At 26.8% G+C, this 13,149-nt stretch overlaps 1 protein-coding gene across 1 annotated transcript in view; it reads right to left on the bottom strand.

Moving 5' to 3' along the window:
• LOC107452683 (kinesin family member unc-104) overlaps positions 1-13,149 on the bottom strand; it is a 55,773-nt gene that overhangs the window by 11,457 nt on the left and 31,167 nt on the right. Inside the window, exons 24-35 of the mRNA XM_071183527.1 lie at positions 11,074-11,232; positions 8,746-8,883; positions 6,363-6,481; positions 6,163-6,254; positions 4,999-5,107; positions 3,447-3,633; positions 3,244-3,334; positions 1,733-1,860; positions 1,566-1,655; positions 1,407-1,478; positions 1,178-1,329; positions 411-516 (exon numbers count right to left, since the gene is read on the bottom strand). Coding sequence (XP_071039628.1) covers positions 411-516; positions 1,178-1,329; positions 1,407-1,478; positions 1,566-1,655; positions 1,733-1,860; positions 3,244-3,334; positions 3,447-3,633; positions 4,999-5,107; positions 6,163-6,254; positions 6,363-6,481; positions 8,746-8,883; positions 11,074-11,232 — 1,443 coding nt within the window. The remainder of the gene's footprint in view (positions 1-410; positions 517-1,177; positions 1,330-1,406; positions 1,479-1,565; positions 1,656-1,732; positions 1,861-3,243; positions 3,335-3,446; positions 3,634-4,998; positions 5,108-6,162; positions 6,255-6,362; positions 6,482-8,745; positions 8,884-11,073; positions 11,233-13,149) is intronic.

Raw genomic sequence — 13,149 nt, 5'->3', positions numbered from 1 at the left:
TAAAATCATAATGTTACTTTTTCGACAGGGAAATAAAAACAAATCCAATTAATTAATGACTTTGTACACTATGATTTTAAGGTATCAAATACTGTTTTCTGATTTCATCCGTCCTAATGAAATTAGTAAATAAAATTTATATATAAAAAGTTCTCTAAAATATTAGGTTTTCAATGAAATTTTTCAAATTCGAAAATATAATTCATTTATTCAAAAAACTGTAATAGTTTCATTATTTAAGGTTTAGCCTGTAATTATTAAATACATTATATCTAAAGAATTAAAGCCTATTTCAAAATATTTTTTAGTTAAAAGAAAAAACTCTTCTTATATTGTACTTCATAAATCTATAAATTCAGACATAAAATATAATTTAAAAAGAATAAAGAAATGCCAGTGAAAACATTTACCTGTCATCTCCAGTTTTTTCATAATAATCTCCCGGGAATATTCCAAGTGAAAGAACAGATGTATCAGAATCATCATCGTCACATTCAGGAGTAGTCCTAATCCGTCCTACAATTTGTATTTTAACACTTTAAAAATATATTTACAAAGCAGAAAATAACATCTCAATCTTCCTGACAAATGGCCGCCAAAAAATGAGTGAAATATATGTCATATCAATTGTTTTTCAAGCAAATTTAGAAGTTAAGGTTATGTAATTAATTACATATAAATGACCATCTTTCAGATCTAGAAAGCAAACCCATACTTTCCTTTTTCATTTTATGCACATGACTTAACTAACATTTTTATTGTTTACTAATTACTCTATTATTCGAAGATCTTTATTCTTTCTGAAGAAAATATGCTTCAACTGAAATTTGCTTTATCAAAACTCTATATTGACTTTAAATATAAAAAAAGTATAGAACTCATGAACAAAAAGTAAAGAAAATTTTTAAATTAATGATTAGTTTAAATTAAATGTTTTGAATTTTATTTTGAAATAATGCAACATATTTTTAATGAATTACTATTATGCTTTTATTTAACAATCATTTGGAAGAAGTTCTGTTTTTAAGTCAAAAAATATTGCTTGTTTTAGAGGATTCTTGACATTTAAAAGCTAATGAACTTCCTGTACATAATTTAAAAAGATCAAATAACATATTATTCAATTTTTAGACAGAGAAAATATGCTATAAAGAAGTTAAATTAATAGAACACATACCCACAACTAATTCTCGCACCTCCTTCCACTGGAAGTCAATCATGGGTTCATGAACTAAAGTAATCCTAATGCGTCTCTGAATACCTTGGTGTAGTAAAAATGTACCTCTACAAGGACTGTCATCATTATGATCAATGACAGAAGGAACATATCTACACAAAAATGAATCAAATAAGTATATTTTAGTTAAAAACTGCATTTCTATTAATTTCATAGTTAAAATACTTACTCTCCATTGGGTTCTAATTCACATATTTCAAACCATACCAAAAGATCATGTCTTGCGTGAATGTGTGTAGTACTGCAAAGAAAAGTTTTAAAAAGCTATTAAACTCAATTGCTTTTTTTTATTTAAAAAAAATCAAGATCTTTTTAATAGGTTTAGTACCTGAGAGATTGAAGAACACCAAATTTAGGAGAACGAATTGGTTGTGATATAGGTATAGATTGAGGAAACATACGTCTTGGAGGCTGTCGGCTATTTTAGTGAAAAAAAACCATGAGTTTTTGGAAAATATTTTGTATTATGGGTAGAAAAGAAAAGACAAGACATACCTTTGTTGCGATACAAAATCACGGGAATCTCTGTGCAGTGGATGTTGTTGGTAATGGCCAAAAACCTCAAAAACGATAGGTTGTGCCTTTATGTATTCCAAAAAGGATTTAGTAACTTTTACAGTAATCTAAAATAAAATACAAAACTAGTTAGGTATAGAATAAGCTAAGTATTATATTATCGATAGAATGGATAGGTGAAAGGTCAAAATATGAAATTAAAATTTGTAGCATGAAAAGTTTTTCACTAATCAAAATAGAGAATGTAGATTTTATTATTTATGAATAAACTTTCTTCTACAAAAAGTTCTATCCCATCTGGAATAAATTATGAGAGTGTAATGAAAAAATAAAGTAAGATTACATTTTAATTTACATATTATATCCAATTTAATTACAAAATGAGTTACAATAGTTAGAATTATTCAACAAATACTGAACAACCCACTTTTTGTATAAAAGTATGAAGTAAAAACAAGTGGGTCACTATACTTTGTGTAAGCTTAACTTGCCAGTGTGCTATAGCCTATACCAAATAAGAAAATCATTTGTGGGTCAACTATCAAAATATGTTAGCTGATTTCAAAACACTTTCACAATTGCACTGAAAATGCACAAAAAATGAAGTTAGCATATTTTAGAACTATAGCATAAATCAATTTACTTACACATATCAGAACTATTTGTTTAAGAGTTGGATAATAGATATTAATTTCTATTATTGCTAAAAGAATATCACTAACTAGTTAGTATGTATATAATTTATGAAATTTTAATTTACCATTAAAAATAAATAAAAAAAACAAGTAAATCTATTCTAGAGATTTTAATTGGTTTATTTCGAACTGAAAAGAGTTGGATTATAAGTTAATTTTTCTTTTAAAAAGAAATAAAATTGTTAGAAATAAAAAAAAAATATATAATTAATTTTAATTACCATAATGATTTATTTTATTATTTAAAAAAATAAAATAAATGTGAGCAATTTTTGTACATAAATAGTTCCATTTAAAAAAAAAAAAACATAATTAGCATTTATATGGTTTGCTCTATTTTTATTCTTCTTTTTGATTTTGTTAAAAGAAATGAACAGCTTTGAGACTCATCATTGGTTATTGAATATTAAATAAAGATTTATATCAAATTAGAGAAAAAAAATTGCTAGAAAAGCTAGAAACAAATTAATGTAAAAGGCAATTTTAACGGATAAACCTAATTATTGAAAATTCTATTTATAATTTCATTTTATAATAACCATCATTTTATAATTAAAACTCACTAAAAATTCTATGAAAACTGTTCTGTAACCCACACAGAACTCAAATTTCTACTATACTGCCAAGTTAAATTCATACAAAGTATAAGGTACCTTGGCCAGACATCTGCAAACACATATATTTTTTAACTATGAATTGTTTTCCTTTTTTCGTTTCAATTAAGCATTTATCTTATAAGTGCTAACTAGTGCTCTGTAGTCTTGTTGCAAAAATAGAATAACTCCTCAAACTCACATTTTGAACATGAAAAAACCCAGGTGAATGACTTTTTCCAGTGTTTTTCAAGGGTTCTGTAGAGAAGGCTTCATCATGACGGTGAAGAAAACTGAAAGCAAAAAAAAAAAAAAAAAAAAAAAAAAAAAAAAAAAAAAGGACATAAATTTTAAATAAAGGATGAACAATAAAATACAATATAGAGTTTCTTAAACAACACTTACTTGAACTGACAAAAAATATCAGCATATTCTTTAGAAATATTTATAGCTTGCAAAACTGTGACTCTAAATGTGAATTCTTTTCCCAAATGGAGATGATCAGGGTGGTCGCAATTCTTCTCTTCATTTTCAGAGAGGATGTTGCATTTTTCATCAATGTCTTTACTTAATTCTTCTTTGGAATACATATCTGAAAATAGTAAAAACTAAATCAAAACAAACACACATTTTCTTTTAAGAAATTAAAAAAATGCAACGAAAATATTAAGAAAAGTAATGTTTATATAGTATACATGTTTATGCAGTTTAAATGCTGTACAATATGAAGTTAAATTAAAAATGGTTCACAGAGAGTCTTCAAAATCAGAAAAGAAAATTTGTCAATCATAGAGCAAAAAAAAAAAAAAAAAAAAAAAAAAAAAAAAAAAATAAGAAAAAAAAAATAAGAAACAGAATTCTAATTACAAAAAGAATGACCTAATTAAGAACAAGTAATGGGATAAAAGTTTTTTTTCTTCAAAAAATTTAAAATTTTAATTCTTATTTTTTCTATGAAAGTATTTGTGGTATTTGTGTCTACTGTCAAAAAAAAAAAATTACTGGCATTGATCATTTAGCTTAGTTACAGCTTTTAAAAATTTATTTTATGATTTTTTATTAATATTTGGCAACATTTTGCTTCCAGGAGAATGTTGCATACATTAATTTCTCCAAATTCTAAATAAAAATGCATGAAACTGTCATTATGTTATCAAATCACCTTGATAATGGTATTTATAATGTTAAGCAGTTAAATATTAACAAATGAAAGTTAATTCAAAATTAATTTTGAATATAGACCCAAAGCACTTTATAAATCATTCGAAAAACTTTAAATTAAATAATTTTGTATTCCCGCAATGATGAGCTTTTATAATGATACACAGACAATAAAAATATAATAGTACAATAAAAACACAGATTTATATTTTGAATAAATCAAAGCTATATGAAACAGTTTTTACTTAACTAAGCTGAAGACATAACCTACTAGTGAACATGTGGTCTAGTACTTTATTAGTTTGATAATAATAATAGTACCATCTAGTACAGAGGTACTGAAAAAACTTTCAACAGATTTTGGAAATTATAGTTACCCCTGGGGAAAAATTTTAAATAGGAAAAGTTAATAAATTTTTTTCATGATGCTTAAAGTTCAAAATATATAAAAATATAAGAAAAAAATACACCTAGATGATTGTTGATTTTATTTAACATTTGCAACATTTTAGTTTCTAAAATACTGAAATTCTATTTTTATTTTTCAAATTAATTAATACACTTGATATTAAGTTCATAGTAAAATTTGCATTTGTAAACTTGCACAGTATAGTATCAGAAAAAACTTTGTGGATAAAAATTACGAACATTCATGGTTAACTTGCTTAATCAATATTTCTTTATCCAAAGACAAACATTTACCATATTAAGAAAACTCTAAAATGTCAAAAACCATCTGTTTAATAAAACTGGAGCTTAATTCAATTTTAATTTGATACTAAGATAAAAAATAAACCTATTTCAAATCCAGAATTTTCAGGAGTTGGTCCTTGTCCTTCAACAATTCGTTCTTGGGAAGAACTGAAATCTTTTTCTGATATAATTTCTTTTTCTGCTTTTGAGCCCTGAAAGTTAAATTATTTTATTAAAATTATGTATATGAGTTTAAAAGAACATTTTTAAAAAATAAAATATTTTTATACTTAATAAAAAATTAACTATGAATCTTAAAAATCATACTCATATTAATTAAAGAAATTCAGGAAATTTTAATTTTTTTCTATTAAAAATTCACATAATGATGAAAAAAATAAAGTGACAAGCTCTGATTTATTTAAAGAATTAAAAGGATCACAATGAATAATAATTAAATTTTTAAGAATTAAATTAAAAATCAAATAATTCATAATAATTTATTCCTAAGATTTAATTAACAAGTAAGAAAAGAAAATTAATAATCATTTAGATATTTGACATCAATATTACATAAATTTCCTTCCAAAGGAAATGTTTGCTTTCTTTTAAAGTGACTAATTTTGTGATGTGTTGGAACGATAATTAAGTGTAGAATGGTGGAATGAATTAAAAGGCCAAATTTAAATAACTATCAAATTGAATGCACATAAACAACAAAACGAATCAATTCAAATTTAAATAATAATTGTTAAGCCCTTTGTTCCGGCCAGTTGCTTGCCACACAAGTCATGCACATTCATGATTTTTTTTACTGATTACAGCACCATCTATAGATGAGGCAGAAGTTCATAACATTAAACAATGTAGTACAATAAAAACATTTATGTAACACAATTAATTCTATTCAATCTAGTCTTAATAATAAAATTAAGACATTTGTTCCCATGCCTAATTAATTCAAAAAAAGAAAGAGAGATGGAGCTGAGAAGTGTCATGTGTATGATAGAGAAATAAAAAAAAGATGGAGAAGGAGGAAGTGACTGTCTTTTACGGTGGTAAAAAATATAAATAAAAAAAAAGAGTTCTGCAATATGATTAAAACCCACAAAAATAAAAATGTAAGACAAACTAATTACAAAGAACATAAAAAGTGTTTTCTGGATTATTATTGTTCAACAGTCCTTACAAAAGCAACAACCATGTTATTAACATTAAAATAAATTTTTTAAGAAAGGTATGCAATCTAATTTTATAAAATTTTTACCTTTCTATGCTTTTGAAATAAATCATCACTAAAACTGATTCGAGCTGACTGCCTTACACCCCTATGATTAACTTCTGAAGGTTCTTCTTCCTCTGTGAAAGAGAAAAACATAAATTCGGCAGGAAATTATTTTTAAACTATTAATTGCCTTTTCAAAACAAAACTACAGGAAAAAAAACTGAAATAAATAAAATTCATACCAATAACTGCTTGCACAGCTACCCTAAGGTACCCTTTCACGTCACCCTTCTCGTTGACTATGGCAACTTTTTGGATTAATGGTACAGGATATAACAGATTACTCAAATATACAAATGCTCTAAAAGACAATAAATCTAGAAGTTAATTCATTAATCAAGTAGCAATTGAATCATAAGTACAAATGTGTAACATATAGAAAAATAACTTAATAAAAAAAAAATTTAAAATACATATCTAGCATGTTAGGAACAAATTAAAGTACAGTAGGGAACCGATTATCCGGAACGATCGGGACCATTGCTATTCCGGATAACTGATTTTTCCGGTTTTCTGAATCGCTACAAAAAGCCGTTTGTTTATTGTTAAACCCAACAAAAAAAATGCTTTTTTGGAAATAATCTTAAAAAGAAGAATAAACGATGAAGGAATACACTAATAATTATTTCCAAAATGATGGTAAGGTAAACATCTTTCGAAAAAGAAAAAAAAAATCCTAAAATCTTATGAGGAAAAAAATTTTTTTTTTTTAAAAATAGCTCAAAAATTTATCGAATTTCGTTCCGGTTTTTTGGTTTTCCGGTTTTCTGATTTCCGGATAACGGGTTCTGTACTGTATAAGACATTTGGTTGAGAATATTATATAGGTTTTCCCAGAAATTTTTTACTCATTTTGTTATTTAATATCTAAAATTTTTTTTAAATATAAATGAAAAGTAAGTATTTTTTACATTTTGAAAGAAATAGAGCTTCACCAGTTCATGGTAAGTTTAATTAAATACTATTTTGTGCAAAAACGAGAAAAACTTAAATTAATGAAAAATGATTTGTTTAGATGAGCTTTTCTTTTAATTCTATAGTCATAATACATCATACTTGAAATTAAGAACAAAATTAATTTATACAATGATATTAATATTTTATATATGCCTGGTGATTAATATGAGTGAACTGTAAACATGGTTTTATTCATGAAACAATTTATAAAAATGTATTTTGTACATATTTAGAAACAGATTTGAATACACACAAAAAATTAATTATTTACCAGCAGAATATTTAAACTAATTATTGTAATGTAGATGTCAAAATTATTTACATTGAATTTTTTTGGCTTCTTATTGTTACTTGGAAAACTAAATTTTGGATTTATCGGGATTTAGAGACTAATAGCAATAATGTCTTAGGTTTAATTTTAAATATTCATAATGGAAATTAGCTAATCAAACTAAGTAAAATTATAAACTTATTTCCACAATAGCCCATAGTAAGGACATGGAAGTTAAGGTTCCACGATTTTGTGACCTACAATATGATGGTGGCAAGGGGCAGGCCCGTAGCCAGGGGGGACTGTTGGGACAAATCCCCCCCCCCCCGAAATTCTGGGATTCAAACTTTTTAGTTTTTCTTTGAGCCTCTCAGTAAAAAGAAAAACAAAAACTGTTGAATCAAACCTTTTTCCAGTACACCACCTTCGCTAGTCCATCATCTTCACTTGACCTTGTGGCTCATCTTTCCTTCGGTTAGACTACTCCTCCGAAATCAATTGTTTTTCAGCATATTAATTTATGCAATTTCCGAATCTACGCAGATTTCACTGACATAGAAAACCTCATGGGAGAAATGGAAGTATGGGCATCAAAGTGGAACCTGCTTGAACCCCTCAGTAGACCAGATACGGCACTTTCAGCAATGGAAGAATGTGACAGTATCTTTTCCCCAAACACTTATTGCTTGTTATCAATATTGGCTACGTTGCCAATTAAGCATACTTTGGGATATTCCGGTTTGTCCTAAAAAGGTAATCGAAATTTTTTTTCTTCAAATCCCCGTCGCATGTCTTTGTAAACTTTGTTTACAAATTGATTATAATTATTATGTAATAATAATTGAAAAATAATTATTATGTAATATTTTTTAATTACTAGTTTAACTTTTGCAAGCAGAATAAACAATATTTGCTACTATGTTTTCCTTCTACTTTGCATGTCTGTAACTGCCCTTGCTTCATACCATATCCCCCCCCCCCGAAAAAATATCCTGGCTACGGCCTTGCAAGGGGGTAACCATCACCCAACAGCTACCTTTAGATGTATTGATACTTATTAACCTAAAGCTGGATGGCTTCAAGCCACTACCAGTGATCAGACCCAGCGCAATTATTTAACCACTGTGCCATTGAACATAATTAAGGTATAGTAAAAAAATTATCAACAAAATAAATATAAAAAATAAACATAAAATAATGGAGGAAGAAAAAAAAGAAAGAAAGTAACTGAGCATTCAGATATTTCCAGAATTGAACCTAAACCAATATCATAATAAATGCTGCTGAAAAAAATAGTTCCAATTAATAAGCATAATAATAATAGGAAACAAGCTAACCTCCCAATAAGTCTAAACCAAGGAAAACGGTCATAAAATGGATCGCCACCAGTAATGCTTTCTACATTATATTCAGGAGAAGTTGGTGATAATTCAGCTTCATTGTGGTACATTTCTCTCATAAGCTCTAAGCGTTGTCTGCAAGAAACATAGTAAAACATCAGTAAAGATAGAAATTTAATTTGCAAAGGATAAAAAAAATACACACACACACACAAAATAATATGTTTTATTGCCATGCAATTAGCAAAGCGTAAAGCAAGCACAACAGTCAAAATCAAAGGTTGAAAAAATTAGGTTAACTTAGCACAACACTTTCTGTTTTAAAACAGCATTGATAACATGCATAATTTATATAGTACATCATTTGAAGGAATGAAGAATAAAATTTAATGTACTACAGAATGCTTAATGTAGAATTTAAGGGATTAATTACTGTCAATATAAGGGGTAGGAAAGAGGCCTACAAAAAATAATTTATACAAAATGAGTTTATAATAAAATTTATACGTTAGATAGCATGTAAATAATAAATACCTATGCTATGAATTTAGATTTTTTTTTTTGGTCTTTGATTAAACAATTTTCTCTATTAAATATCAAAAAATATATTTTTTAAAAAACAAAAAATAGAACAAAATAACTTTTTCTTTAAAAAAAAAGGATTAGTTTATCAATTTTTTTAGCTTATAGAACAGTTAAAAATTCTTAATAAAAGTGTAGCAATGTGTGGGTGGCATTTAATAGTTCATTTAAAATTTATTATGTGCCTTTTTAACTAGAATTATATTTCCCTAATAACAAAATGGAACATTATCGCTAAAAATACATACATTAAATACACAAATTTCTTTTTAATACATTTTAATTCTTTAAAATATACACCAGTACTAATGTGACAAAGAAAATTTTGATAGTTCAAAAAAATAAAACTATTGCTTATCGAAATGATAAAAAAACACACGTTCCGAAAAAATAATTAATACATTCATGAAAGAAAATTTAGAGGAGATAATAGGTAAATAATAATAACTTTTACTTCAAAAAGTTTCAGCAGCCAAAAATTTTCAAATTAAAAGAAAAATTTTTTTTGCAGGGTGATCAAGAAAATTTACATCATCAATGAAAAACCCTGAAAATGTGAAATGAGCTAGAATATTTTAAAATCTAATTTGATAGAGGACACCACAGTGAAAAAGTTCAGAGGTAAAAAATTAAATATTTCAAGGTCCATAAATAATAGGCCAAAAATTGCAGATTACATGATTTTTTGAATGCTGTACCTATAAATTCAAAGGGATTTGCTGCTTTCAAGCAACACAGAACAAATTTTGAACTTTTAATTAAACTTAGTTTAAACTAACGTTTTTCATAAATTAAAAAAAAATAGTATTTGAAATTAAAATTGGAGCAATAAATAATAATTGAAAAGACTTTTTAAACTCAAAGTTTAAAAAGTTTTTAAACTCAAAGTAGGATAATTAAAGCAATTTAACTATCTTTCAGAGCATGTTCAAATCTATAAAAACATTATTTTCATTTCATACAGCTTTTGATGGAGCAAATTAAGAAGTTTAATATAATTAGAGCCTCCCACCAGATGATAAATAGATCACTAATTCACATGAAATACATTAAAAATTTAAGAAGCTTCAACTTAATATTCATTGATCAGCTAGTTAGAATTATTTGTAGCAGAAAAAGACTAATATATTAAATACTGAAAATTAAACTGTAAGTTTTAATTAAGAACTTTGCAAAATTCATAATGCAGCTATTGTGAATCATTAAGTACTTCCCGTGTACGTACAGGTTATCTTTACTTCTAAGACAAGATGGTACCCATTCACTACTTCAAGCCAGCACTGAGGATCAAACCTCAGTTTTCTGCAATGACAGCTCATTGCCTTTAAACACCCAACCATCACAGCTCATTGCGAATCATACTTTGAAAAAAGTAAATACAGAAGTTAATTCTTTTCAGACAAAATTTTTTTATTTTATCCCCATATTCATTCTAAATTTAGGCATGAAATGGTATTATACTGAACATGTTCAAAACAAGAATAGTTTAACCAGAGCTAAGTGATAATAAGAAAAAAAGTTTCTATCTTCTAAGAAAAATCTTACTAATGAGTTAAAATTGACAAGAACATTTGTAGAGCTTTAAACTAGAATTTACAAGGGAAAAAATCTAAAGGAAAGTTTTCATTGACGTGATCACCCTGCAAGTTTTAAGCGGAAAAAGTACACTGATTCGGCCGATTTTACACAGCGCATCACAAGATAACTCGTGTTTAACGACAGGGCGTTAAGAACAGGACCAACCTGTTTCTGGAAGGTATAAGGCTGTTAACTGTGAGGCCAGCCGATAGGCGCTGCTTAGCACACGCTGTGATGCACTGTAGGAACTCATCATTAGCATCAGGGGACGAATCAGGGGATGTATCTTCATTATATGTGCTACGCATTAGTTCCAGCCGACGTCTACAAGTTATTATAGTACAGATTTAAATACATATAACTCAGGTTGCTTGCATGCAACAGCGTGCATTTATTAAAGGTTATAAAAACACATGCACAACAAAAAATGCATGGAATTATTTTACATGGAATAATGTTAAATGCGAGAAAATAACACATCAAACCAACAATTTAGGCTCATTTTAAAATGTTTCAAGAGAAAATTGTAGTAAAAATATTATTCAACCAAGCTTAACATTATTAGAAACAATGATATGATAAACATAATGGGAAAAAAACCTCATGTAACTGTGTGAAACATGTAATGGTAACATTCGTATTTTAATGAAGTCAAAGCAATATCGTTTTTGATTGATTTATTTTTGAAAAGGCAAATTTTTCCTCTTATAGCAAAATTTTAATACCAAAAAAATATGTTAGTTTCATGCTGAAAGAACATTTTCCTAATTTGAAGGAAATAAATGAATTATTAAATAAATTGATCGAATAAAAAGCTTAATGAAAGGTGTAAGAAGCAGAAATGGTCATACTAAATAAACTCAAATATATCAAGCTAAATGAAAAAAAAAAAATACAAGTAAAAAAAGAAAAGATTCCATTCCTTCCTTTTTCTTTTGGAGAAGTTTTCTAGGTTGCTACAAACTTACGAAGCCAGAATTTAACTGAAGAAGCTTAGCTCTCTGATGAGGATTTTGGAAGTTATGGTTTAAAATAAAGCTGTAGTTCATATCTCAGAAATTCTTTTATGTGGTATGAATGTATGTAGAAAAAAATCATACTATAAAGCAGTAGATCTTTATAATGCAATCTTTGAAACCTGGGGCTATGCATTACATTGAGTTTTATATTATATAGATCATTTCATGTATCTTACTAAATATGGCAATATTAGTCTAGAACAATTTACAAAAAAAAAAAAAAAAAAATTCTGCAGCAATAGAACTAGGAAGAAACAAATTAATAAATTTTTTTGTTTAGCTTTTGAAATTTTAACTTCTTAGCAAATAATTAAGTAAAATTATGTAAAAACTTAATATCTTTTTTTTGGTCATAGAAATTTCTTTACTACAAAATCCATCGTTTATACCCATAAAGCTAATGTGGTTTATGGATAATTGGGCATTATAAAATTGCGTTATATACGTCTTCTACTGAAATAAAGGAAAACTTTAATCGAAAAAATTATGCATACTTGTTTTCAAGCAGCAGTAAAAATTACTAAATCTAAATGCTTGACTCTAAGAGCTAATCAGCATAAAGCAAAAAGCAATAAGTACTGCAATATGATACTAGTTAATAAAAAATATTACTATAATAATTCTAACTAATAGATAAATTAATTAGTAATGCATGAAAGTTATTGTTCAACACAATCATAGTTACTTTCATTAGTTTGTAATAGAAGATTCATAATTTCACATGTTTAGAAGTACAAATTAAAAATAATAAAATAAACTTAAGAATACATTAGAAAACAGGGCTGCCACTTAAATCTGGAAAAAAACTCCCTGTGTTTTCCCTGTACATATTATACACAATATATTAAGAGGAAACATAATTACTGTGCTCTTGTGTCTGCTATATTGGGCTAACTATACTAATTTTAATTGAGGGAAAAACTTGGAAAAATTTAACAGATGAACATACTTTAATAATGCTATAGTAAATTAAATAGTTTAGTATAACTGAAATATTATCCTTAAATATTCATAGATTATGCTTTGAGTGGTCACCATTTTTTAATAAAATAAGAAACATAATAAATAAGAAAATAAACAAAATTCCCAATATTTCTCAGTTTATTAAGAAAAAAAATCTAAATTCCCTGCATTTTAGGTGATTTTTAAATTCCCTGAATTTTACAGGTTTTTCCTGTAGAGTGGCAACCTTGGAAAAGAATTATCTTCAGTCTCTATTTGT

This window comes from Parasteatoda tepidariorum, chromosome 7, assembly GCF_043381705.1.
Source record: "Parasteatoda tepidariorum isolate YZ-2023 chromosome 7, CAS_Ptep_4.0, whole genome shotgun sequence".
Classification (NCBI taxonomy): domain Eukaryota; kingdom Metazoa; phylum Arthropoda; class Arachnida; order Araneae; family Theridiidae; genus Parasteatoda; species Parasteatoda tepidariorum.
The sequence above is the reverse complement of the archived record's forward strand: the minus strand, read 5'-3'. Positions and strand labels throughout refer to the sequence as shown.